Source organism: Sminthopsis crassicaudata, chromosome 2, assembly GCF_048593235.1.
Source record: "Sminthopsis crassicaudata isolate SCR6 chromosome 2, ASM4859323v1, whole genome shotgun sequence".
Lineage (NCBI taxonomy): Eukaryota > Metazoa > Chordata > Mammalia > Dasyuromorphia > Dasyuridae > Sminthopsis > Sminthopsis crassicaudata.
The window spans coordinates 37,912,145-37,939,388 of NC_133618.1; the positions used below are offsets into that span (position 1 = coordinate 37,912,145).

The following is a 27,244-nucleotide window of genomic DNA, read 5'->3' on the forward strand; positions in this document are numbered from 1 at the left end:
ACCACAGCAGTGCCCAATCCCAGACGGGCCCAGGACCACTCTGTAAGCGTTTCTGCGCCTAGCTTTTGCCCACGGCTCAGACTCATCAGGCGGGGTGGATGGAGGTTGGTGGAGGTGACTTTATTGTGCCGTTTACTTCCGGGCCATTACTTGGCCTTGCCCTGGGCGGCCACGGCCTCCATGGCCTTCTTGACTGTTTCCTCGTCCCCGAGGAACTGCATGGGCTTGGTAGGCTTCAGCTGGTCATCCAGTTCATACACGATGGGGATCCCAGTGGGCAAGTTGAGTTCCATAATGGCCTCATCTGACATGCCTGTGAATAGCAGAGGAATTAGGGGTGAGCCCACGGCTTTGTCCCTGACTTCCTGCCCCCTGGGAGTCTCCCGGAAGTGATACTGTGGGTCAGGGCAGGAGCAGTGGCCGGGTCCCCATGGAGTAAGGGACACTAACAACTGCTTGGCATTCCAGTGACCTTTATAGCCCGGGCCAGCTGGCCCTCAAGTCAATCCCCGCTCAACAGCAAAACCCTAAAAAGTCAGGGAAGAAAGGTCAAGCCGGAGAGACTAGCACTAAGTGCTCCACGTGCTGGGGGTGGGGACAGGCCGGTGCCTCCCTGTCCTGCCTTCCCTGGTCTGGGCCTAACGCCCGGAGCTCCCCCTCCCTCCATAGCTGGAGGGAAACTGAGGACGGTGGACTGTCTCTGAAGCCAGGTGAAGCTGGCCCGGTTATGGGGCCGTTGGGCAGGGCGCGGCTTTGGGCTGAGAGGGAGGAGAGTGGCTTTCCCGTCAGGGAAGGGCAAGGAGCTGCTTGTGGAAACCTGAGCCCGGCTGGTCTCATGCTACGATGTCTACCCGGAATAGCAACGTGACCTTTAGCACCCGCACCCAGCAGCGGGCTCCCCCCAGCGTGTTCAGCTCGAGACAATAATTGGTAGAAACACAGTTGGGGACCCGAGACACGAGCAGCTCTGGGGCGTCCAGCACGGTGGGTCTGTTCACAGGCCGCCTCCAGCCCTCCCCACGTGGCTTTTACACAAATGGCCGGACTTGGGATGGCCGCTGGATGCACCTCATCCTTTTGCAGATGAGAGAACAGTCCCAGGATTTGTCCCAGGTCCCACAGGTAGTGATGGAGCCATGCTCGATCCTGGGTCCCTAGGACCCCCAGTCCACTATTGCCTCTGTGCGGCGGGTTCCCTCTGTCCTTTGGGAATGGGCCTGCTTGTTCAAGCAAGGATCTCAAAACACTTCCCTCGAAGGAAAAATGGAGGTGGGATGGGGCTGGGATAGGGAAGGCTTTAAAGAGTAAAGCCTCAGTGGGATACGATGGGTGACCAAAGGTCCCTGGAATTGTCCCCAGCCTCCCTAGCGTTTCTCGTGTTTCCTTGCTTGTTGGTGAGGAGAGCCTGAGTTTGGGGAGGACCGAGTTCCCTGGGTGAGCCTCGAGCACCCGGCCCTTGAGCCAGTTTCTGACTTCTGCAGATTGTAACCTGCAGCTTTGCTACTGCTTATGAAGCAACAAGGTACGGAAGGAGCACAGAGTTCTAGTTCCATCCTCATCCCTAACTCACTGAAAGAAGAGCTACGTGTTCCCTCCGTGAGCCTGTGTGCACCCGTGAGGGTCAAACAGCTTTATTTGTCTATTGGAAACCTCCCCAGGTTCCTTACCAGTGCCTGGGACCTCTTTACAACTCTGGACCTGAACTGTGGTGCTCATTTGTTCAGAATCTGTGCATCTCACCATCGAAACCTTCAGGAATTTTTGTTCTGTAGCAGTTTCTTTGCTATCTGCCTCATCATATTCCCAGAGCAGAAGAGGAAAAATGGCAAAAAAGCAGAATTCATACGATTTAACCATGAAGAGTTCAACACATTTCATTAACCTGGGAGGCTTTTTTCTTCCCTGGAAGGACACCTGTTTATCTTACTTGATTATTCCTCACTCAACTTTCTGAACAAAACCAAGAGCTCATCCTGAGGACCCCTAATTCTGGCAGCTCTCTGGGCCTCTCAATAGTTGACCAACTCCGAATGTGAAAGGGCTATATGTGACCACATATAGCCCAGGGAAGTTTGGGTGTTTGTTGGGTCCAAACAGGATCCACAAAATAAGGTGATCGCAGTGCGTTTTCAGCAAACTTAGGCAGACACAATATATACCTTTCTTACCTTCTGAAAAGCTTACTGTCTGTAAGGTTAAGTTCTGAGTTAGTATGCACTGCTTTGCTGGGACCCAACCTTGGGCTCCGAGACACTTGGGTTTGAACACAATTAGGAAAAGACCTGAACATGCTGCCTTATTTACTCCTTCTGATGGTCATAAGGCTCATCCTGAGGTGTGGAAAGAGAAACCTTGCTGGAGAAAGGAAAATGAGAAAGTTTTTCAGGGTACAAATAACTCAGTGTAATAGCAAACAATGAATTGCTAATGGCAATAATAGTTTCTCCCTCTCCTCACCTGTCACCACAGTGCCTGCCTGAGTCTTCCTAGAGTGATGATTTTTTTTTTTAACAGCTTTTTCTCCTCAGTGTTTTGTCAGAATTACCTTTTCAGTTCTTGGCTCACTGCATCCCTAGAGACTTAGGAGTTTGGAGATGTGGGGCAAGAAGCCTTTGTGGGACCGGAGTAAAGTGCATCACACGTATCACAAATATTATTTCCTGGATGCTTCCCGCTGGACTTGGAATTAGTCAAAAAATTTAGTGAAAATAACACCTGGAGAGTAAACATTTCCCTAATACTGCTGCTTCTCTTCACATCACATGTAGGGATTGGCAGGACATCAGACTGATCTTGTTAGGAAATTGAATTTCAACCTCAGGCAGAAAATGGGTGAGAAAACTGGTTTACCCTTCCCCTTCCCCCCCAAGTGATCATGCCCTGGGCATGCCCTTTCCAAGGGAAGGCCTGGAATGAGGACTTTTACTATAGCAAACATGGCATTTGGACCCCCCCCCTCCCCGAAGGGCAATTGTGAATTGGGATTTACGTTCTGAGGAGACGGATTTATTGCTGTTATTACATGTATAAATCAGACTTGCCAAGCGCTCCCTACTTTGCATTAATGGCAAATGAAGCCTCACAGAACTGGAGTTACCAGTTTATTATCTAAATCAAGTTTTCAATTTTTTTCCACTTCTCCCTTTCTGAGAAATTTTTATGTCACCTCATATGTATATGATATATGAGGTGACGTAAAAATTTCTCAGACATAGAATTATTTCTCAGTACATATATATATATGTATACATATATATAAGAATCAAGCATTTACTAATAATAAGTATGGACTCCCCCATATGGAGTCATGAGCCCCAGTTGAAGCAACTGGACTCTAAAGCACTGGGGCTAGTGTAGGAAAGATTCAAGAATTACTATAGCAGACAGACACCCCTAAAAAGGAAAAAAAAAGGCAGTTTTGGCTTGGAAAGTGAATGAACTGCGTACAGATGAGTTGTAGTCTGTAACTCTAGTCAAAGGAAGAGAGCTGGAATGACGTGGCCGGCCGAGCCTAAGAGCAGGGTAACCCGAGATGCTTTGGTTTTGCCCTATCAGCCTTTTAGACAGCTACCAGCTGCTTTCTTGCATATTTCCTCCACTTTATTTGCAGCATTTAAAATCCTAGCCTTCAGGAAGGCTTACAGGGCAGCACGCTATGAGAAATCCACCGAAAAAGAGCCCAGTCTTAGACAAATGGGAAGGATGGAGCATTTAAGCCAATGTCGGCATTTCTCCCCAAGCCGCCATAGGAATTCTTTGGCTTGGAACTTGAAACCCCCCACCCTATTAATGGAACTTCTCACACCTTGGGGAGGCTCAGTTAATCTTACTTTTGAATAAGCTTTGATTTGTCTAAGGGAGCAACAAATGAGATTCCACCTTGAAATCACCAGGGGAGTGGGCGAAGTGGGCAAACCGGAGTGGGAAGGAGGTGCTTCGATTCCAAATCTAGCTCGAGTCCCATTGGACCACATCGCCTCTCCAGATTGTCTTGAGACAGTTAGGGATGGATCCCAGATGTAAGGGTTCCCTTTTCAGAGAGAAAAAACTACCCTTTAGAACTGAGGCAGAAAGAAATCAGAGAAAGCCTATTTAGACTGGATCTGATTAAGCATTAAAAAAAAAAAGGTCATGGGATCAAAGATTAAGAAATGGACTTTATGAGGTCACCTGAACCAACCCCCCTCCATCTTTGCATCAGCCTGGCATAGTGGGCAGGGGGCTGGGGTCCTTTTTTGGAGGGTCCTCAGAGGGAGCCATGGGCAGTTTTTGCACAATCCACCTCCTCTCCCGCACCTGTCGTAAACCCCGGATCCTGAAGTGGCCAACTCTTGCCTACCTGGTGTGGTTTTTTCATCCATAAAATGAGAAAAATCGGGCCATGTTATTGCTAAGGATCATGAAATATCAGGGCTGTGAAACCCCCGAGTCTCAGAAGTCATAAACCCAGAGCAGCAGGCCTACAACTAGGACACGGAAGACTCCCCTCCTGGGCCACCTCTGAGGGAAAAGTGCCTCCTTCCTCCCAGTGCGGTCCCTTCCTGGGCTGGACAGACAAGATCTAGTACAGTCTCGTGTCTGACTGGGAGAGGGGGCTGGTGGGGAGCATAAGATCCCTCTGGGGGAGGTGGACGGGAATTTCCCCGGAGTCCACCCCAGGATCTCTTATTTGCCACTGGGCAGGGCTAGGGACATAAATGCCACCAAAGGTCCGTGCCTGGTTTTGTTCCTTCCCAAAGGTCATGGGGTGAGTGACAGCTGGCCTTTGAGGTACTCGGCTGAAAGCAGAGTTGCATCCTGGCCTATACTTTAATCCTTGAGAGCTGAAGAGGTAGAGCAGAGCAAGCTTGTGCCCTCGGCCATTGTGAGGGACATGGGGGCCAAAGGAGCAGGCATTGGAAGGCTGGGGGACCCGCTTGGGTTTGTCCCTGAGCCTGCCCATGAGGTCACACTTGGCTCTTGTCCCTACACTCCATCCTAAATCCCTTTTTTTCCTCCCAAAGCTCTCCCGGGGACCAGGTCCCGAACTGTTTGGTGGGGTCTGCAAATGGGTTCCATGAGGCAATGGGTTCCATAAACCTCAGAAAGAAGTGGGTAAAAGGGCTATCTCTCCATTTCCAGATTCTGGCAGACTGAGGGTAGGATGAAAAGTGGGATTTCCTGAGAAAATAAACCCCCCTCCCCAGAGCCTGCTCTGACCACCCCCTCTGGCAGCCAGACCGCAACTGACTGTCCCTCGAGGGGAGAAGACTTCACAAGGCCAGCTTCCCTACGACATCGGGGGGCTCGAGGGCTAAGCAGGCACACGCAGTCTAGGACACCTGTCCCTGGCCGCTCACTCGCTTCAGCGGCCGCCCACCCACCTGCCCTCCGGGTGGGCTCTCGGTGGCCCTGCTGGGACGATGGGGCTAGAGGTCCTGGTCTCTGGAGCCCTAAGATGAGGCCGGAGACAAGCTGTTCTTTTTATTCCTTATTCTCACCGGCTTCTCCAGCTCACTTCTCATGGCAGCTTTCTGTCCTGTTCTCTCCTACTCATCTATGGACATGTCCTTCCTTCCCCATTCCCCTCAGGTTAAGGGTGAACCCAACTCAACATGGGCGATGGCCGCCGAAGGGAGGGCTGGGGACCAGGCTGACTGGCGTCTCTGACAAGACCCTTGCTGGGGGGTCGAGAGAGAGGGAAGCCGGCCTCACGGGGTCAGAACACAGGAGCAAGGATTTACCCTGGGAGAAACTTGCAAGATCATTGGAAACTAGCCTTTACGAAGCGCTGTGAAGTTTGCTCTGTACCTTTCGAACTGACAGTGATAAGAGTTAGCATTTGTATAGAGCTTTAATTTTTGTGAAGCACTTGACAAGTATCTCTTCTGATCTCACAACAACTCTGGGAGATGGGGACTGCTGTTATCCCCGTTCTACTGAGGAAGAGACCGAGGCAGCATTAAGTGACTTTCCCAGTCCCGCGGCTAGTGTCTGATTTGTGCTCTGTCTTTCTGCCTGCAGCCCTGGCATCCTGCCTACTGCGCCCCTCATGGAGACTGCAGATTGTGTACAGAAGGAAGCTCAGGAACACTAAATTCGCTCTGCTCCCCACTCCCAAGTCCTTGAGGTCCAGGCTCAAAAAGGACTTTAGTTCCCAAGGGGGATTTGGCAGCAATGGCCGCTCCGGGCTCTCAGCCCAGTGGGAAGCACAGGCCTCCGAGCGGTGGCGGGAGTCCCACAGCAAGCGGGGGTCCCAGCGGGCAGGGCCCAAGGGGGATGATCCACTCCCTCTGCCCCCCGTCTCTGGTCCTGGCTCCCGGGGATCGGCCTGCCTGTGCAGACTGTCGGGAAGTTCCCTCCCGTCCCAAGTGTCCCAAGGGACACCGATAAGGCTGACAAGAGCCGAGCGCCAGGGTGGGGCCCTGGCTCTCCCTGCGGCCTGGCTCCCTGGCGGGCTCCCCTTTGGGAGGGGGGCCTGAGCGCAGACAAGGGCCCCGCAGCCTGGGCGGGAGGGCATGCAGGGCCGACACAGGCCCGCCCCCACTGCTGGGACGGCGCCCGAGAGTGCTCACCTTCCAGGTGCTTGACGATGCCTCGTAGGCTGTTGCCGTGGGCAGCGATGAGCACCCTCTTCCCCGCCTTGATCTGGGGAGCAATCTGCTCGTTCCAGAAGGGCAGCGCCCGGGCAATGGTGTCCTTCAGGCTCTCGCAGGTGGGCATCTCCCCGGGCTTCAGGCTGGCATAGCGCCGCTCCTGTCCCGGGCATTGAAGACAAAGATGAGATCCCTGAGCAGGGCCCCATGACCCGTCCCCCCACCCACTGCTCCCTGCCTCGCCCCAGCCTGGGCATCGGAGCCGAAGATGAGACCCCTGAGCAGGGCCCTGTGACCCGTCCCCCCACCCACTGTTCCCTGCCTCGCCCCAGCCCGGGCATCGGAGCCGAAGATGAGACCCCCCAGCGGGGCCCCGTGACCCCTCCCCGCCCGCCGCCCCCGCCCCAGGTGCCCCGCGCCCCTCACCTTGCTGATGACGGCGTGGTAGGGGTGATTCTCGTCCATGGGAGGGGGCGGGATGTCGAAGGAGCGCCTCCAGATCTTGACCTGCTCCTCGCCGTGCTTGGCGGCGGTCTCGGCCTTGTTGAGCCCGGTGAGGCCCCCGTAGTGGCGCTCGTTGAGGCGCCAGGTCCGCACCACGGGCACCCACATCTGGTCCACGCCCTCCAGGATGATCCAGAGGGTGCGGATGGCGCGCTTCAGCACCGACGTGTAGCAGATGTCGAACTCCAGGCCGGCCTCCTTGATGGCCTGGGCCCCCCGCTTGGCCTCCTCCAGCCCCTTCTCGCTCAGGTCGGCGTCGAACCAGCCGCAGAAGCGGTTCTCCTGGTTCCAGGTGCTCTCGCCGTGGCGGACGATCACCAGCTGGTGGGTGGCCATGGCGGCGGCGGGCAGGGCGCGGGGGCGCGGGCGGGAGAGACCTCTCAGCAACGCGGTGCAGCCCAGCGCGGGGGCCGAGGGTTCCTGGCTTTATGATGTCCGGGCTCCACCCCTCCCCCCGACTGACTGCCAGCTGGCATTCTGGATCCGAGAGGGGGATGGACAGGGGCAGGTGGTCAGGGGCCCTGCGCGGAAGGAGGAGCCCGAGGCCGGGGGAGGGGGGCCAGCCTCAAAATAACCCCAGTCTTCTCCAGGGACGGCTCGCTCCCAAATAAGTCCTGGCCTGGGCCTCCCTCCTCTGAGCGGGGTCCGGCGGCCTCTGGGTCTGGGGCAGCGAGCCGCAGGACCTGTGTTTGGGGGCAGAGGTGAGAGGGGCTCTGAGGGAACGAGCGGATCCCGGGGGGCCATCTTGGCTCCTCTGTCAGGGCCCTCGTGCCTCGGGGGAGCGCAGGGGGGTCTGATCGAGATGTCTCGGGCCCCTCCCTCGGGACTGAGATATCCCTTCATGGCAAGGGTATGGGCCTTGTGGGGGGGTCTGGAAAGAGGTTCCTCTGCCCCCAGGACTCCTGGGTGGGGGAGGGGGTTCTGGAGGCCTCAGGTAAACATGACGGTCCTGTTACCACAGCAACACACAAATGCCTTGTCCTAGTTGGGGGGGCGGGGTTGAGGGGTCATGGAAGGGAGAAGCCCCTTCAGTTTGCAGAAAGGGCCCCTAGGTCTCGGGGACCTCACTTGCCTAAAAGTTTCATCATCCACATTAAAGAGTTAGTACTGGGCAGCTGAATTTAGACTCTTCCGTCCCCCTTCCCGTTCCAGCGTCGCCCCCCCCAGTGCCCCAGCTCCCTCACATGCTAGCTCCGGACCACTCGATACCGCGGCTCCCCGAATCCCTCGGGACGCCTCCGCTCCCAGGGTGTCAGGACCCTCTCTATGGTGATTCTCAGATGTAACTACCCTGCCCCGTCTCTCGCCTCCAGCCGACGTCCCACCCTGCCTGCCCGCAGAACAGCTTCAGCTCAGAATGTCCGAGATGGAAGTCGTTCTCTTTCCCCCTAACCCTGCCCCTCCCCTCTCCGTTTTATTACTCTCGGGAGGAGGACCATCCTCCCACGTCCCCCTCTCCCTCCCCCACTGCCCTTACCCACCATGGGCTCCCGTCTGCCCGTTTCATCCTGGTAACTCCCCTCTGACCTCACATCATCCTGCTGCAGACCCACAGCCCCTCCCCATTCCCATCCACCATCCCTTCAGCCACCCAAGGGGTTTTCCTGAAATTCTGAGGTCCCACCTGGAGAAGTGGAGATGCTCTCACCAGAATTAAGCAAAAGAAGCTCCTTGCAAAAATAGCAGCACTTTAATTAGAGTTTTTCATGTACCTAGAACCACTAATGCCCAGCCCCGGGGCTGAAAAAAGGCAAAGGGTTATGGACCCTAAACTTCTGGTCCAGACATTCCAGGTCCCTACTGACTGCACAAAGTCCCCGCTGGGAGGACGTGGGGCAGGGAACTCATTCTGCGACACAGGACAATGGTTCTGAAAGACCGGAGGATTCCCGGATGCTCTAGACTTCCCCTTCCCAAGAACCAGGATGGGAGATCAGGAAGCTCAGGCTTCTTCCAGGCGGGCTTCTCAGGGTCCCCCGCGGAGGGGAGCAGGAGGGAATGGTCGCCGGGCCCGGCTGCGATGGGGGAGCCTCTCCTGCCCCCCAAACCCTTATGCTTCTCTGACTACCCACAAATGGAGGCCTGAGTGGGGCCGGAAACCGGGCAGTCAGGCGTTCCTCTGTTCTGGTGCGATGTACTCCAGGCCCAAGTGCATGAAAATGTCTTCCTCTGAAGCCGCTGGGAACGACTCCTTCTGAAATGGGACAAAAATGGGCACGGTAGCCAACCGAGTCCCCAGGGATGAAGGAGGCAGAAGCTCAGTGGCTGCTATCCAAGCCATCCTCCAAAAGGAAGCCTCCCTAAGGAGTCCCGGTCTCTGTGGGAGGGGGGACGGGGGAGCCCAGACTCCTGCTGGGGAGCCCCACACTGAGGGCATCGGGGCTCAACTGGTCCCTTTGTGACTCCTACCCACGGCTGCTGAGCCTGAATCGTGGGCCAGACAACACTGCTAATTCTTCTTGTATGGGACGGTTTTTCAACTACTAGAAAACCGAGAGACAGAAATGGAGCAATAAATGATAGCACAGCGATAGGGAGGCTAGATGGGGGGAGACGGAGGCTAGAGTGAAAGAGGCAGATGGGAGAAAGAGATGGATAAACAGGAGAGAGGGAGATGGATGGATAGGTGATAGAGGTATACAGGGAAAGAGGTGGACAGCCAGGAGAGAGGGAGGGAGATGGATGGATGGATGGATGATAGAGGCAGATGATAAATAGGGAGAGAGGTGATAGCTATGATAGAGGGAAGGAGATGGATGGATGGATAGAGACTGGCAAATAGGGAGAGAGGTAGATGATAGGATAGAGAGATATAGACAGATATTTAACAATTATTTTGTTCCTGCTTTTCAGAGTCCCCCAAAGTTCTCCAGGCTAAATAGCCACATTTCTTCCAGTTGATTCTCCCACAGCAGACCACGTGTCCTTCCCCATTCTGGCCACCCTTGTCTGTGTGCTCCCCAGGATCCCAGGTCCTTCCTAACCACCACCTCCCCCCATCCCAGCTGAGATCCTGTGCTGGATGACCAGGGCCCAGCTCAGTGACAGTTCTTGTTTCTGGACTCCACAAAAGTAAAGGGGTGGGGGAGAACTGGCTTCCAGAGCCCCCAAATCCAGGGACCATTCCATGACCAGTGGTGGGGGGGTAGAAAATAAGCAGAGAAGGGTTCTTTTTGGCCTTCCCATCCGTCCAGTCAGCTCCTACCTTTCCTGGGACATACAGCCCGTGGCTATTCAGCAGCAGCTGCTTCTCTGCTCGGCTAAACCTTCGAAGCTCCCTCTCAAAGTGCTGTGGAACAGGGCGACATGCTGGTCAGTTGACGTTTATGAAGCCCTGGACCACTGAGGAATACACAGGAAGGTTCCTGCCCTCAAGATGGTTATAATCTAAGGGAGACAACACGCCAATAATTCTAAACAAGCTATGCCCAGGGAAAGTAGACATCAACAGAGAAGGACCAGCATAAAGAGGGGGTGGAAAAGACTTCTAGAAAAAGATGGGATGTCGGTTGGGACTTATGGGAAGCCGGGGAGCTCATTAAGTAGTGCAGAGGAGGGAGACTGCCTTGGTATGGGGGAGAGGGAGGCTAAGAGATGGTTTCTTATTGGAGGAACGACCAGGAGACCAGAGTCATCGAATCACAGAATAAAATTAAGGGAATACACATGGTTTAAATCCAGTCTCAGATACTTCCTAGCAAATCATTTAACCCTGTTTGCCACCTCAGTTTCCTCACCAGTAAAATGAGCCAGAGAAGGAAATGGCAATCACTCTGCCAAGAAAACCCAGAGATCAGACACAACTAAAGTGACTAAGCAACAGAGCACGTCCTAGGAGCCACTCACTGGGCTAAGCACTTGACAAATATTATTTGAACTCAGAACAACTGTGGAAGGTAAGTACTATGTTATACCCACAGGGGAAACTGAGGCAGGGGTTAAGTGATCTGCCCAAGATCACATGGCTAATACGTTTTAGAGACTGAATTTGAACTTGGTCATAGTGATGCCAGGCCGAGTCACCGAGCTGCCTCTGATTATGTAGGGGGGAGCTAGTATAAGGAGACTGGAAAGGCTATAGAAGGCCCAATTATATAGATGGAGTCTTTAATGCCAGAGGATTTTGTGTTGGTTCCCAGGGGCAATGGAGGAGAGAGAAAGAGAAAGAGAGACAGAGACAGAGACAGAGAAAGGAAGAAGAGAGAGAAAAAGACACAAAAAGATAGAGACAGAAAGGAAGAGAAAGAGACAGAAAAAAGAGAAAGAGGAAGAGAGACAGAAAGGAAGAGAGAGGAGGAAAAGAAACAGAAAGGAAGAGAAAAAAAGAGAGGAGGAAGAGAAAGAAAAAGGGACACAGACAGGAAGAGAAAGAGAGAGAGAAAAAGGAAGAAGAGAAAAAGAAAGGAGGAAGAGAGAAAAAGAGACAGAGGAAGAAGAGAAAGAGAAAAAAGACACAAAAAGACAGAAAGGAAGAGAGAAAAAAAAGAGAAAGAGGAGGAAGAGAGAGACAGAAAGATGGAAAGGAAGAGAGAAGAGGAAAAGAAACAGAGAGAAAGGAAGAAAGAGAGGAGGAAAAGAGAAAAAGAGGCAGAAAGGAAGAGAAAGAGAGACAGAGACAGAGAGAGAAAACAAATGAGAACAGCATCAATCTGCAGAGGTTAAGAAGGATGAGGATTATTACAGCTGGCTACTAAGGACTGGTCAGTATTGGGGTAGGGAGTCACAACCATCAGCCTCAGAATCCTAGACTGCAGATAGGAGGGACTGGCAGGTAGCCCAGACCTCTCATTTTACAGATGAAGAAACTGAGGCCGTCTTTTAGTGTCTCCTTGCCAACACCCCCAACTCCAGGATACCACCTCCTTGTTACCTGGGAGCCAGTCCAGCCAAGCAGGGCGAAGGCAAACTGACTGGCAGGGGCCACCACGAGGTCCACTCGCACGGCTTTCCCGTCCCTGGCGGGCTCCTCCCCAGGCTCCGGGTGGAAGGCTGCAGCTGGGTTTGGGAGCCGGAGAATGGAGAAGCACCTCTCGTAGGTATCGAAGAGGGAAGTGTTCTGGGAAGGGTCCTTGAGGTCTTGGTAATGGTTACTGTGGGTGTGTTGGTACAGAACAAGACCCTGGGAGGACAGAGCAAGGGAGCCGAGTCAGGGCCCTGGGAAGGGAAGGAAGCTCCAGGCTAGCCCCCTCCTGTCAGAGAGAAGTCGAGGTCCCACAGGAGAGACATCTGGGGCTCTGTGTGCTGCACAACCCAGCCATGGACACGGCACAGACACTGGTCCCTCAGGTCTGGGAGGGAGGGAGCCTGCAGGGCTGGTTTCAGGGTCCCTCGGCACCCGGCTGGCTGCCGTGTGTGTCTGCAGTCCCCAAGTCGCGGTGAGAACTGGTAATAATTCTATTTCCTGTCCACAAACCCCTAGAAGGTCTAACCTGGTGTCTGGTACATAGAAAGTACTTGACCAGTCCCCATTGAGTGACTAATAGTAGTCCCATTTCACAGATGGGGAAATTCTAAGAAGTCAATTGTAATCAGTCGGTCTGTGGCAGAGACAGTTTGAATCCATGTTTTTTGACCCTTTGCTCTTTGTTAACCATCACCATCTCTCTACTCCACGGCTCCAGGCCCCAGGAGAGACCTTTGGCAGGAGAGAGAGACTGGCTCCTCCCTGTCCCCCATAATACAACCTCACAATTATTTGCCGTGGTCTCCCAGGCTTGCTTTCTGTAGGAAAAATCTAGGAAATCCTGAGCTGGTCAAGGGGAGAAGGGTGTGAATGGGGCTCTCAGGGACCCTTCTTCCTTAACCTAACGTCTGTGGCTTGGCGGAGGGGCCTTCTCCTGGCAGTGGTGGGGGGATAGGAAGAGAACCAGAAGGGAGAAGGATAGCACTGGTCATCAGGGTGTCCTGCGCCCTCACCTGGCTCTCCAGGAGGGCCATCACCTTGGGGAGCAGTCCTTCTTCCTGCCCTTCTATGGGATGAGTGATAAGGAAGTCCACATCATGTCCTTGAGGCTTTCCCCTAAAGAGCAGAGCAGAGGGACCTCTCCTTGTGTTGGAATGTCCCTTCTTTCTCCACATCCCCCAACCTCCCAGTTCCCAAATCCTCCCAGCACTGGACCCACTGTTCCAGCTTCCTCATCTTTCAGGAGAAGGAAGCAGCTCCCCCAGTCTTGGCCAAGGCTAGTGGGAGTAGCCGGCACCGAGGTGCTTACGCCGGGGCTCCTGTTCTTGGGGAAAGTCTGGGACCCCCGAGTGGCTGGAGCAGGGTGCTTGGAGCGGGACCCCTCTCACCTTCGAAAGCCACCAGTCAGGGTCACAGTAGCCCCAGGAAGCACTTGCTGTACGGCCTTCTCCACAACCCGCTGGATGGCTTCTGCCTCGTGGCGACAGACTGGGGTGTTCAGGTCGTCAAAATGGCGGATTCCTGCAGACGCCCGAGCCTGGCTCAGCAAGGACCCTGGGCCTGGACTCTCAGCCCTTTCTCCAACCCTAGCAAAGGCTTCCCATAATGCCTCGAGGCTAGAGAGACCCCTCCTTGGGGATCTTAGACCTCCGGTTTTTACCCAAGGAACTATCAACAAGGGTGAGTATGATTAGCTTTGAGCCCAGACTCACTTTGTGGCTCTGGGCAAATTATGAACATTGAATTATTATTATCTCCACTTTCCTGTCTATAAAATGGGCTAAGGGGTCATGGGCTTTCAATGGAGGGAAGTGGGGGGTTTATATTAAATGACCGTTAATGCTGCCTTTCAGCACCGTTTGTTTTTCTTATTTCCTGTTGACTAGCCATGAAACCAGCTGCCAGGACCACTGAAGTGGGCAGGGCGAGGGGCCACAAGGCGGTCTCCCTGCCTCCCACTCCTCGCTCAGCCACAAGGGAAGGCCTTTGGAATAAGTATCTGCCACCCATTGTCCACTCTCCACTCCCAGGAGCTCAGAGAGACTGCAGCAGGCACTCAAGCCATGGCAGAGGGAAAGAGCCGTCCTCCTCACAGAAAGAACCGGAAAAGACGGAGCTGAGGGGAGGATGGAGAAGTCACAGGGCACATGGTGGAGTGGGTCCCGGGTCCGATAGAAGGTGCCCCATCATTGCCACAGCTGGGCCACCACCCAACAGCCAGAGGTGCCTTCTCCAGAGCCCAGGCTCTGCCCTCATCCTGCTCTAGAGGGATCCTTAACTGGACGCAGTGGGCAGGCGTCCGGAAGGTCCGTGTTCGAATCCCGTCTCTCAGACCCTTACTGTGTGGCACAGGTCTCAGTTTCCTCATCTGTAAAATGGGCTGGAGAAAAAAATGGCTGACCACTCCAGTATCTTTGCCAAGAAAATCCAATCGAAGTCATGAAAAATCAGACACAACTGAACAACAATGACAATATAATAGCAAATTGTATGGTACTTTAAGGTTTGCCGAGCAAACATCTCAATCCTCACGGCACCTATGGGAGGCAGGTGTGGTAGTATCCTCCCCATTTCGCAGATGAAGAAACTGAGATGAAACCTGATTCCTGGCAAAGGTGCCAGTATCCTTCAGACCACCTGGGCTTGCATCTTTCTCACCCCCGGAGCCCACACAGTTTGGGCACCTTGAAAGCGGGGACAGCTTAGTTTTCAGTTTAATATCTCCAGTGCTTACATGTTTAACATATATGGAATTGCTTGCTGTCTAGGGAAGGAGATAGGGGAAAGGGAGGGACGCAAATCTGGAGAAAAGGCTTTTGCAGGGGTGAATGCTGAAGGCTAATTTTGCACATATTTTGAAAACAAAAAGCTATTATTAAAATGCATATATACATATCTATATCTATATCTATCTATCTATATTTCCAGGGCTTAGCCCAGGCTTGTAATAAGTGATTGAATGAGCCGGTAAGTTAAAATCTAGAGACATTTCACCCTTCAGCTCCCCTGCAGGTGAAGACTCTGAAAGAAAGTCCCCAGGATCTGTCTGTCTGAGGGAAACCACAGTCCCCCATCTCCCTAAGAAGTGCCAGGAACTGTGTTCAGTACTTTACAAAGGCGATTTCATTTAATCCTCACACCTTGGGAGGGAGGGGCTGTTATTATTCCCATTTTCCAGAAGAGGAAACTGAGGCAAATGGTTAACTGGCTTGCCCAGAGTCACTAAGTGGCTTTGACTGAAAATGAACTCCAGGCTCATTGTGCTCCCCAGCTGCCTCTAGGCAATGGCTTTGGACCTTGAATCCCAACTATCATTATCTAGCTGCGAGTACTCGGACATATTGTTTAACTTGTCTGAACTCCAGTTCCTACCTTTGTAAAATGAGGCAGAGGGAGGATTAATTGTTTTCAAGACTCTTGGCAACTCTAACATTTATAAGCTCCTGGTCCTCACCTGCTTCCTGCTGCCGGCTCAGTTTTCTGCTCTGTCCTTGGAGATCGTCCAGGCTCCGGAGCCCATCACGATACCACTTGTCAGCAGTCCTTATCCCAACTCCAAAGATCTGGGTAAAGAGCTGGTGGAAGGAATTCACATGGGACAAAGCAGATCTTAGAAAAGAACCGTCACAGTCATATTAGGTATGCATGTTTGTGTAGCTACACACGCACATAAACACACATAGTCATGCATGTACACATACACATTTACACAAACATGCATATTCATATGTGCATGTATATGTGTATAGACATATAGACACATACACAGGGTATCTCCAAAATCTTAGTGAACTTGTAAACTTTACTAGCTATTAAATGATTACTGCTATTAATAAATTAGTATATTACTAACTACTATGATTTAAGCTTTTGAAAACTTTAATAAGTGATTACTACTATTATTAAATTATTATATTACTAAAATGATTGCTACTATTATTAAATTATTATATTACTAACTACTATAATTTAAGCTTTTGAAAACTTTAATAAATGATTATTATATTACTAACTACTATGATTTAAGCTTTGAAAACTTTAATAAATGATTACTTCTATTATTAAATTATTATATTACTAAACACTATTATTTAAGCTTTTGAAAACTTTAATACATGATTGCTACTATTATTAAATTATTATATTACTAACTACTATGATTGAAGCTTTTGAAAACTTTAATAAATGATTACTACTATTATTAAATTATTATATTACTAAACACTATTATTTAAGCTTTTGAAAACTTTAATACATGATTGCTACTATTATTAAATTATTATATTACTAACTACTATGATTGAAGCTTTTGAAAACTTTAATAAGTGATTACTACTATTATTAAATTATTATATTACTAAACACTATTTAAGCTTATGAAGACTTTAATAGTAATTGTTTAATAGCTATTAAAGTGTAAAAAGTTCACTAAGATTTTTGGGACACCTTGAATTTTTAGGATTTTAAAGTTTTAAAGTGCAGTAAGACTTTTGGGACACTGTGGGATATTTGTGTGTGTGTGTGTACACATAACACAGATATAAAACAAGTCTTTTCAGAACAGATGAGGGGCAGCTGGATGGCATAGTGGACAGAGCCCTGGAGGCAGGAGGACTTGAATTCAAATTGCTTAGACATTTGACACTATGTGATCCTGAGCAAGTCATTTAAACCTAATTGCCTCACACACACAAATATGTAACAACAGACAAGAAGAGTCTATGAAGGGAGCTCCCTTCCTTACTGGTAACTCGGTAGATTTGTCCCAGTAAATTGCTGGAGAAGGAAGAAGGTTGAGTCATCTGCTTAAGAAACAAGTTGACCAGCACCTATCCAGAGCTTATTCTGTCTACACAGGGCATTGTGCTAAGCACTGGAGATATAAAAGTGGGGCAAAACCAACTGCCTCTCAAGGAGCTCCCCATTCAGATTGGGGAAATAAGAGGCAAACAAACAGCTGTGTATATCCAAGATATAGATGGTGCGACTGGACAGTGATCTCAGAGGCACAGCGTCAGTGTTAGGGGAACTAGGAAAGAAGTGTCAAAGAGGCATAATTTAAACCCAGGCCTTCCTTATCCCATAGCCCAATATTTGATTCATTACATCACCCTGTCTCTGAACCATTTTACAAATCAGGGGAATTGATTTGAAAAATTCTAAAATTATGTCATTAAAAAAAAAAAATATATATATATATATTTATTTAGGTGTCCTAGTTCATAACCTGTGAAGAAAGAAAACTAATAAGTGATTGGTGGAAGAATGGAAATAAAATACAGAATAAAGCCAGGTGACCAGGAAAAGTATTTAAAGCTTGATGTGGTTCATTAAGACTAATGCCCAGTGTCTGGAGGGTCATTCAGAATGACCTAAGATGCTGGAGAAGTCCAGGACAGCATATTGGGGTGGCTTGTAAAAGCAATACTGAGGGAAGATGCAGGTCAGACAGTCCATAATTATTTATTGAGCACCTACTATGTGCCAGGCACTGGGCTAAGCACTGGGGACACAAGAGTCAGTGAGAAGGGGATGGCAAAGAGAAAGAATTGTCTACTCAACTTGTGTCATGTTTTTTCTCTGTCAAGGTCAATGTGTTATTTCCACTGATGGGACTCATCTAATGGCGTGAGATGCTACTGATGTATGAATCATGGGAAATGAGGTTAAGATGTGGCTCGAGTCTTTGTTATTATCAATATTGTCATCTTGTTCTCGTCCATTCTGATGGAGTTTAGCTAGAAAGGGTTCCATGATGATGATAATTATCATCATCATTGTCACATTACATTATTATTATTCCTTTACATTTAATTTTCCAAGGACTATTGCATAAGTGGATGAAACAATCATTTCCTGTAGCTGAATAATAGTATTATGACAGAAGCTAATTCTCTGTGATCCCTCTGAAAGCAAGTTTGGAGAAGGGGCGTGACATGGTGGATAGCAAGCTGGACTCGGTCAGAAAGACCATGGTTGGAATCCAACTTAAGCCATTTACTAGTTATGGGACTTTGTACAAGTCAAACAACCCCTCTGGGTCTCAGTTTCCTCATCTGTAAAATGAAGGGTTTGGACTCAGATGTCCAGGGTCCTTTCTGGCTCTTAACGCTATGATTCTGTGATAACAGGTCAAGATCATTATCATGAAAACTATTAATATCCAAGCTGAACAGACTCCAATGACCACATCTCAAGGTCACCAAGTATATATTATTCTTCGGTTGACTAATTATGAGAATTAAACCACCAGAAATTACCCTCCAGAAAACAATTTGTATCTGAGGTTACTAAAGGTCTTGAATGTATTCCAAGACCAAGTTACCACAAAGACCAATCACAGGAGCAGGGACAAAACTACCTGGGATTTCAGGCATGTAAATTCTGGCTGATCAGTGTTCTTGATATCCACGGACACCGGAAAAGTAGGACCTTGTTAATAAGCTCAACTTTTTCTTCCCGAGAGAGCAATTCAGTCTCAAATTGGCGTTGTTGCCAATAAAAACTGGTGCTTGTATGGAGATAGAAAAGGCTAGAAAGGACCCTATGGGCCCGGGGGAGCACGCCATGTCCCTGGAGACAGCATGGGCATCTAGGCTGCTTTCTTGTTCCCTGAACTCAGTATTTGTCAGAGATGGAGCCAGATGTAATTTAGATCCTTCTATACTAGAACATAATGCAAGTTGTGCATTGGGCTTTGCTTTTACTTTGTACTGACTCAGAGGCAACAACTGCCATATTGTTTTCCATTTAGAAAGCACTTGCTGCTAAATGTTGGGGACTGGTTGGAGAACCTGATCCCTTCGCTGAGCCTTGAGATCAGTTTCCCAACTACTCCAGGAAGAAAGATCACTGATCTGAGAAGGGTATGAAAAAGGAGGCTAATAGGGAGACAGTTAAGTGAGGAGATATTAAGAAAGCACATTTTTCTCTTTTAGGATTAGATGAACTATATCCCGGGACATGAGAAGAACTAGCAGATGTGGTCCCTTAGCCCTTGCCAATGATCTCTGAAAGATCATGGAGACCAGAATTGCCATATGACTGGGGCTAATATCCTAATGGGATTAAGTGACTTGCCCAGGGTCACACAGCTAGAAAGTATTAAGTGTCTGAGGCCACATTTGAACTCAGGTCCTTCTGACTTCAGGGCTGGTGCTCTATCCACTGCACCACCTAGATGCCCCTAATATCTCAATATTCAAAAGGACTAAAGTCTCTGTAATTTTAAAATTCTGGGAACTTGGTTTTCATTCCCGGCAAAATTCTAGAACATATCATTAAAGGGAAGGGTAACATCTAGAAAAGAATGTAATCAGAAAAAAATCACCATGGCTTCAAGGATTGTCTTTCTTCCCTCCTTTTCTCCTCCCTCCCTCCCTCCTTTTCTCTCTCACTTCCTCCCTCCTTTTCTCTCTCATTCCCCCCTCCTTTTCTCTCTCCCTTCCTTCTTCCCTCTTTTTCTCTCTCACTTCTTCCCTCTTTTTCTCTCTCCCTTCCTTCCTCCTTCCTTTTCTCTCTCCTTTCCTCTTTCCCTCCCTCCTTTTCTCTCTCACTTCCTTCCTCTTTTTCTCTCTCACTTCCCCCCTTTTCTCTCTCACTTCCTCCCTCCTTACTTTTCTCTCCCTTCCTCCCTCCTTCCTTTTCTCTCTCCCTTCCTTCCTTTTCTCTTTCCCTTCCTTCCTCCTTCCTTTTCTCTCTCCCTCCCTTCCTCCTTCCTTTTCTCTCACTTCGTCCCTCCTTTTCTCTCTCATTCTCCCCTCCTTTTCTTTCTCCCTTCCTTCTTCCCTCTTTTTCTCTCTCCCTTCTTCCCTCTTTTTCTCTCTTCCTACCTTCCTCCTTCCTTTTCTCTCTCCTTTCCTCTTTCCCTCCCTCCTTTTCTCTCTCCCTTCCTTCCTCTTTCCTTCCCTCCGTCCTTTCCTTTATTTTTTTATTCCTTTCTTCCCAGTACTAGGCCGACAGAACTAGAACACTTAACAACTTCTTTCATAACGAGTTGTCTCAAGTATTGGTTGAATGAGTGGACCCAAAGACTCATCACCATTAATGATCTGATGTCTCTGTGGAGAACACCCAAGTCTGTCCTTGCCTGTGTTTTTTAGAAATTCTTATTTACATAAAAATGTGGATAAAAGCACATCAGATTTGCAGATGAAACAAAAGTAGGTAGCATAATTATCCTGTTGGATGCTAGAAATATCCTGACAGACTTGAATGATGGGCTAAATTTAATAAGAAATTTAGTTAGGATAAAAGTAAAATCCTATATTTGAGTTAATAACAACAGCCAGCACTTATGTAACATTTTATAAATATTATCTCATTTAATCTTCAAAACAACTCAGAGAGGTAGGTGCTATTATTTTTCTCACGTACAATTGAGGAAACTGAGTCCCAAAGAGTTTAAATGGCTTCCCCAGTGTTGTTTCATAGCTAGGAAGTATCTGAGGCTGGATTTAAACTTGGATTTTCTTGCCTCAAGTACTCTACCCACTGCCCTCTAGCTGGTTAAAAAGAATCAGCTTCCCAAGTACAAATTGCAGGGGGTTGTGGAAAGGAGGTAGATAGACATTAGTTGGTTTAAAAAAAATGCTGGGGTTTTAATGGCCAACAATCTAATTTCCACAAATATTTGTTAAGTGCCAATGATACAAAGGGAGATTACATTCTAAAGAAGTGCTGGCTCAGTCAGTTAACAGCCAAGAAAGGAATATTTCCCTCATCTAAGAGAAGCTTAGTGCCAGAAACGGGAAGGTGAAGATTCCCCTGTATTCTGCCATGGTCCCAACAAGACTGCGATCTTATATTGAATTCTAGGTGTCATTTATATAGACAAACTTGTCTTTTGTCTGTCTCTGTATTTCCAGAGCTTAGCACAGTACCTGACTGGTATGCAGTAGGTGGTTAATAAATGTTTATTGGTTGACCGACCTTCAGAAGGTAGTAAAGGGAACAAAGACAAGAGTTCTCTCCCCTCCTTCCACTCACCTTCATGGTCTGATACCTCTCTGATTGTTTTACTCTTTCAACTTCACTACAAACTCCACATTCCAACAGTTCCTGTTGAAATGAAAAGGGACGAGTCCGTGAGAGGCCGAGCTTGGGGACAGAAAAGTTGCATGAAAAATCATGGGATTGTAGATCTAGAAAGGGCTTGAGAGGAAAATGAGCCTAGTCCCTTCATTTTACAGATAAGGAAACTGAGGCAGACTTGAAGTCACTTGCCTGGGTTATACAACTAGTAAGTGTGTGAGGCAGGATTGGAAGTCCGGTCTTCCTGATACCAGACCTAGGACTCTATAATACCCTGCTCCTTCTCAGGGGCCTGAGAGTACTTGAAATGCAAAATAAGGGAGCCCAGCAAATGGGAGCTCCTTTCCCCGTCTCCCCATCTCTAAAACCCGGGCCTGGGCTCAGGTGCCATCTTGGCTGATGCTCCCCTGGAGCCCACATTTCTTATTTCTACTTCCACAGCCTAGGGGTCCCTCAGTCCAGAGGATGTGGGAAATGAAAAAGGGGAGGCAGGTAAGAGAGGTTATGGTAGCTCAAAGGTGGGGGGAAGGAGTGAAGGTTACCTGGACAATCCTGGAAGAATGGTCTCCAAAATGGGGCAGCCCACGCAGCTGGCTCATGCTAGTGATGGGGCCGGGCAGGGCCCTGAGCACCGAGGCAGCCCGGCGGAAGGACAAGAAACGGCCCTCGCTGCCCTCAAAGCCTGCAGCTTCTGCCAGTGTGTCCAGGGCCTCCTGGAAGGAGGATGCCCACGTCAAAGGGGGCCAGCAGTCCCGTGACCTCACATCCAAACAACGGGGGCTGACCAAACATATGGAGTGGGGAGCTAGTGCATTTCTGATTTTTTTTTTTAATTGACCAGTCATTTCAGTTGCATGATTTTCCATGACTCCATTTGGGATTTTGCCATTTCCGTCTCTGGCTCATTTTACAGATGAGAAAACTGAGGCAGACTGAATTAAGTGACTTGTCCAGCTAGGAAGTGTCTAAGACCACATTTGAACTCAGGTCTTCCTGACCTGATAAATGTCCACACTGGACATTTATCAAACAGAGGATAGGAGACTGACCATTTTTATCTATAATGAGACTTCTTTTTAGAATATGGGCTTGTACTATGTGGCTGTTGAAGTCATGGGGTCCTAAATTTAGAGGGACCTCTGTGGCCATTTAGTATCTCCCCACACACCCAATTTTATTTTCTATTTAATTTTCAGTTCCAAATTTTTACCCTCCTCCCACCTTTCCCTCACCCATCAAGGCGGCAAGAAATATTAGCGCCATTATACACAGCCACCCAGTTTTACAAAGGGGAAACTCAGAGAAGACAAGGGAAGTGGCTCGCCCGTGAACAGATGGTTTGAACCCAAATCTATTGAATACTGCCATGCTGCCTCTGCCCAAGAGCTGCAACTAAGGATGGGATGACTGCTCTTTGCTCCAGGATGATTTATGAGCACCTTTAAAAGTACTCATTTCACCAACTCTACCTACACTTCCACACCCCAGAGCAACTCCCTCTCCATAAAGCCTCCTAATTTTGATCTTTTTGAGTGCAGGGATCACCTTTTGCCTTCCTTTGTATCCTCAGTGTTTAACAGAGTGCTGGGCACACAGTAGGTATTTAACTTTTATAGACTATTGATTATTCCTCTAAGTAGCCAACCACCAAAGAGGGGTGGGATAATTTCAAATATGGTCTAATGCCAACATCCTGTAAAACATGAGGGGAATGATAAAACCTAAATGGAATAAGTCCTTTCCTTCTCGAGGTTTAGAGTCTAGGAGGAACAAGTGACAACAGATCAGAAAATTTATTAGAAAGTGCTAGGTGAAGTCTGGGGCGGGGGCCTGATTTTCACAGGGTGAAGGGTTCAGAAAGGTAGAGAAATCAAGGAAACTTTCACAGAAAACAGTTTTTAACTTGGCCTCTAAAGGTTATATTACCAAACAAGCAAAAAGGGGGGTATAGGGAGGGCACTTTAGGCACTGGGAACAGCACGGACAAAGGCATGGAGGTAGGATAGTCAAGGTTGTCTTTCAGAATTTTGCTAGGGGAGTGAAGGGGAATAGTGAGAGATTAAAGCTGTTGGAACAGAAAGGTGGGTGCTGTTACCTACTGAAGCAGCAGGCTGAGCCCAGCAACAGAAAGATAGGGAGGTACCAGATTGTGGAGAATTAGGAGAAATATAGATGGAAGAGATCTTGGAAGTCAAGTCTACCTCCTCATTATATCCATGCGGAAACTAAGGAACAGAGAAGATAAATGACAAATTGTGTGACCCTGGACAAGTCATTTAATAACAGCACCTAACCTAGCAGATTGCCGAGCCTAGTATGTAGTAGGTGCTATATAAATGCATATTTCCTTCTCTTTCCTTTGCCTAAAGGGATCACACAGCTAATAAGTATCTGAAGCAGAATTTGAATCCATAACTTTCTGATTCCAGGACCAATCTTCTTGCTGCTCTATTTAGTTGGTTCACATAAGGGAATTTAGTCTGGCAGCAGCACCAAGGACAGATTGGAGTGGATGTATTGTTACTATGAGCCTGGTCTCTGGCCCAAGTCTTTACCGTAAAGCACAGATTGTGGTGGTTGAGGGGCGAGTGTCGCTGACAAGCGTAGGCTGGCAGACAGCCCGGATCTGCCTGGCTCCTTGTGGGTAATGGGACCTGTGAAGAGACAGGGAAGGAGGACCGAGGTAAGAACCACCACCTCCTGCTCAAAGTTTGTCATCTAGGAGAATCCTGAAAACAAAATAAAAAATGTCATCTTCGTGTCCTGGGGCACCAAGATGTGTCTGCCCCCAGATGCCATGAGAACCGTGTCCCGAAGTTACTCTCTTGTACCTATTCCTTTGAGCCAGCCACATCAAGGCTAGATCTGCTCCCCAAAGAAAGAAGAAAAGGCCCCGTGTGCATAAAACCATTCACAGCAGCCCTTTTATGGTGGCAAAGAACTGGAAACTGAGGGAGGCATCCAGCTATTGGGGCACGAACACTGGACAAATTATGGCACATGAACGTGATGGTGTTGGAACGATATTAATGGAGAGAGTTTCAGGGAAAGCTGGGAAGACTTCTGTGAACTGACACATGGAGAAGTGAGCAGAAGAACCAGGAGAACAATTTATAGGATAACATTTTAAAGTCAAATAATCTCAAATGACATGAACTCTGATCACTGATTTCCAGGAGTGATTCCAGAAGTTCCATGATGAGCTCTGATCATCCCCTCTTCCTCCCGCTAGGATGACAGTCTCGGGTGCAGAATGAGACCGACATTTTGGACATAGTTAAATGTGGGAATTCTTAGCTTGATCAGGCATATCTGTTACAAAGATTGCTTATTTTTGGTCTTTTTCTCCTCTGTCCAGTACCTAGCAGACACTTGATATACTCTTGACGGACTGGACAGAACTGTAGATAACTACTACGACTGGTTTTAGGGAAGATGTTGGACCTCTCTGGGATTAATAATTGAATCTTAATTCTAGTGCCTTCCCTCTGCTGATTATTTCCTATTTATCCTGAATGTGTCTTATTTTTACATAGTTGTAAAATAGTTACGTAGTTGTCCCCTCCGTTAGATTGGGAGCTCCTTGAGGGCAGCGACTGTCTTGTGTCTTTGAGCTGTAGTCATTTTTAAATTCTAAGACCGAGGCCAGTTCCTTGGGATTCTATTAACACTGAACGCTCTGAAGACAGAGCCAGCCCAAGGCAAAGCCCATAGTCCCACAAGCTCCTTCTCTGAGGGGCTTCCACAGCCATCTCCCACAGTCCCCCAAGGCCTAGCTCACTCACCCCCAGGCAGTGTCGGCCTTCCACTGGCACAGGTTTTCCCTGACCCATGCTCTCAGTGAACCAGCTGATATCCAACAGCAGGGGCCTTGGAAGGCTCCCAGAGGCCCCCAACACGCGATCCAGCCAGCCAGAGGCTTCTGTTGCTGAGCTCCCCTCCATCACCACGTGGGTCACTTCTGGGCTGGATTCACATAGAACAAAATAGACAGGACAGTCAGAAGGCAACACCTTCCCAGGCCAGGATCATCCTATCTCCCCAGAAACAAGTTTCAATAGCTGCCCCATCTTTCGTTCCCACAACCCTCCCTTCTCGGTGGTTCAGAGACTGCTTAAACAGGACTCCACCTGTAACTCACTGTACCCGAGGGAGATCCCTTGCCTTGATACCCTGGCCTGTTTGTGCCCCTTCTCACATCCTCCTTCGCGAGTTTTTTTTTCTGGGTTATTTAACCTACAGTAAAACCTCACTCAAAATAAGTCCCTCAGCAGGAAGCCCAACCCAGAGGCAGCCAGCGGGGGAGATCAAAGACTTCTGGGGACATTTTTCCACACCCAAGGGATGGGTCTATCTGAGGTACTTGAGTCAGTGATTCAGGCAGGGTGGAGAGCAAAGGACGAAGGGCACACAGGGCAGGAGGCAGGGCAGAGGGAGGCAGGAGGCAGGGCAGAGGGACGGGAGGCAGGGGAGAGCAAAGGAGGCAGGGCAGAGGGAGCAGAGCAGGGCATCCTTGCAGGGCCCCTCCCTGTCTTCTCCCTCTGCACTCCCCCACCCCCGGCACCCGGTCCAGCACCTGTAAGCCTGGTCCACGCGGAAACCCTTGGCCCGGGCCAGCCCCGTGAGGAAAGCCCGGCGGCTCCGGCCCATGTGCCGCTCGGCCAGGTAGATCGTGAGCCCCGGGAAGCGGAGCGGGGCTAGGGAAGGGGCTGCGGCGCCCCCGGCCTCCTCCCCTCGGCCTGCGCCCCGCCTTTTCTTGGGGGGCACCAGGGCCATGCCGGGGGCGGGGCAGAAGGAAGAACAACTTGTGCCGCAGGAGTGTTGGGAGAGTGGGGCAGGAAGCCGGTTCCGGAAAAGAGTGGGCAGCGGTCCTTATGCAAATCAAGCCCTGGGAGGCTCCGCCCCATCGCCCACGCAGGCGCCTGAAAGGCCTCGAGACCACGCCCCTGGCCCCACCCCCGTGGGGGTACCACTGACTTAGACTCCGCCCCGTCATCGCGGGGCTGATGGGCGCGGAACCGGAGACCACCCCCAGCAAAGGCTTGGAGAGGAGAAGCGACGAGAGCTCCTTACGGAAGCCTGGAGGGAGGCTGCGTCCCCTCACTCCCCAGTCTCGTGCTCCCAGTGCATCTCAGCCTAATCTCAGCCCTCACGCCCAGGGGCCCTTTCTCCGTCCCGAGAGGATTGTGGGACTCAAGGCAGAGTGGGGGAGGGGATAGAACCGCAACAAATAACCTTGTTACTTCGCTTTAAGGTTCTTTCCAAAGTGCCTCTGTCCGCTCCTTAGTTTCTTCAAGGCTCAGCTCCTGCTGCACCTATTCTCCCCCAGCTGCTAGTGCCCTCCCTCTAAAACCACCTTTTGGGAGAGCCCCTGTGCCTCAGTTTCCTCATCTGGGAAATGAGGGAGTTGGCGCCAGTCACCGGCTAAGGTTCCGAATCCACCTCGCTCACAACAAAGCACAGGGTAGATTGTAAGCTCCTTACAGCCGGGATTGTTTCACGTTTGCCCAAGTCATGGTGAGATCCCATTAGTGGGAAAAATGAATCCTGTGAAATCCCATTATTGAATCTGCACTATTTCCTCTGAGCTGAAACCCAGGGTGACCTGGGAGTGGGGGCGAGGTGGGAGGCCCGGGGGTGATCTGGGAGTGGGGGCGAGGTGGGAGGCCCGGGGGTGACCTGGGAGTGGGGGCGAGGTGGGAGGCCCGGGGGTGATCTGGGAGTGGGGGCGAGGTGGGAGGCCTGGGGGTGACCTGGGAGTGGGGGCGAGGTGGGAGGCCCGGGGGTGATCTGGGAGTGGGGGCGAGGTGGGGGGCCCCGGGGGTGACCTGGGAGTGGGGGCGAGGTGGGGGGCCCGGGGGTGACCTGGGAGTGGGGGCGAGGTGGGAGGCCCAGTGTGCCCAACATTGTAAAGTCTAATCTTCATTGTTCCCACTTTGTCTTTTAGGAGCCTGACTTTCTTCCCAATTCAGCTCAAATGCCACTCCCCTGCCAGCTTCTGCGGATCCCCTAGTTGTTAGTGCTTCTCCCCCCACCCCCAATCATTTCACCTTTTTCTATGTATATGTTTCCCTACAATAAAACACATAGTCTTTGAGGGAAGGGACCATTTCATTTCTGTCTTTGTATTCCTGATGTAAATAGTAGGTGCTTAATGAGTGTTGTTCAAGAAGCCTTGAAAGAACCATATAAGTAAAAGTCTGTTGAAGCAGCAGTGATGAGATAGTAC

The 27,244-nt window shown here is 49.9% G+C and overlaps 2 protein-coding genes across 5 annotated transcripts; both read right to left on the bottom strand.

The window, feature by feature from the left end:
* Positions 1 to 99: 99 nt before the first annotated feature.
* PGAM2 (phosphoglycerate mutase 2) lies at positions 100 to 7,545 on the bottom strand. 2 transcript variants are annotated; one of them, XM_074285844.1, is made up of 4 exons: positions 7,002 to 7,545; positions 6,555 to 6,735; positions 1,668 to 1,787; positions 100 to 313 (listed from the first exon to the last, which is right to left on the bottom strand). In XM_074285844.1, exons 1-4 carry the CDS (start codon positions 7,413 to 7,415, stop codon positions 147 to 149), a joined length of 882 nt encoding a protein of 293 aa, XP_074141945.1. In that variant the 5' UTR covers positions 7,416 to 7,545; the 3' UTR covers positions 100 to 146. The 2 variants fall into 2 exon arrangements, with proteins under 2 accessions (XP_074141945.1, XP_074141946.1); XM_074285845.1 differs by lacking the exon at positions 1,668 to 1,787 and having other exon boundaries at positions 7,002 to 7,541.
* Positions 7,546 to 8,730: 1,185 nt separating this feature from the next.
* Positions 8,731 to 25,791, bottom strand: POLM (DNA polymerase mu). Of its 3 annotated transcripts, XM_074285850.1 has the most exons (11): positions 25,592 to 25,791; positions 24,801 to 24,981; positions 23,571 to 23,669; positions 21,558 to 21,728; positions 20,971 to 21,042; positions 15,437 to 15,557; positions 13,371 to 13,503; positions 12,996 to 13,098; positions 11,950 to 12,198; positions 10,285 to 10,368; positions 8,731 to 9,273 (listed from the first exon to the last, which is right to left on the bottom strand). In XM_074285850.1, the coding sequence occupies exons 1-11, from the start codon at positions 25,789 to 25,791 to the stop codon at positions 9,187 to 9,189; spliced, it is 1,500 nt and encodes a 499-aa protein (XP_074141951.1). In that variant the 3' UTR covers positions 8,731 to 9,186. The 3 variants fall into 3 exon arrangements, with proteins under 3 accessions (XP_074141951.1, XP_074141952.1, XP_074141953.1); XM_074285851.1 differs by lacking the exon at positions 20,971 to 21,042; XM_074285852.1 differs by lacking the exon at positions 8,731 to 9,273 and having other exon boundaries at positions 10,348 to 10,466.
* Positions 25,792 to 27,244: the final 1,453 nt, after the last annotated feature.

Bases quoted from the DNA above. Each gene is read 5' to 3' on its own strand.
- PGAM2 (XM_074285844.1), bottom strand. From the start codon at position 7,415: ATGGCCACCCACCAGCTGGTGATCGTCCGCCACGGCGAGAGCACCTGG. The intron at 1,788-6,554 runs GTGAGCACTCTC...ATGATGAGGCAG, and splicing joins CATCGTCAAGCACCTGGAAG to ATAGCAAAGAAACTGCTACA. The intron at 314-1,667 runs GTAAGGAACCTG...TGCTATTCACAG, and splicing joins TAAAGAGGTCCCAGGCACTG to GCATGTCAGATGAGGCCATT.
- POLM (XM_074285850.1), bottom strand. From the start codon at position 25,791: ATGGCCCTGGTGCCCCCCAAGAAAAGGCGGGGCGCAGGCCGAGGGGAG. The intron at 23,670-24,800 runs GTGAGTGAGCTA...GTCTCTTCACAG, and splicing joins AAGGCCGACACTGCCTGGGG to GTCCCATTACCCACAAGGAG. The intron at 12,199-12,995 runs GTGAGGGCGCAG...CTGTCCTCCCAG, and splicing joins TGGCCCTCCTGGAGAGCCAG to GGTCTTGTTCTGTACCAACA.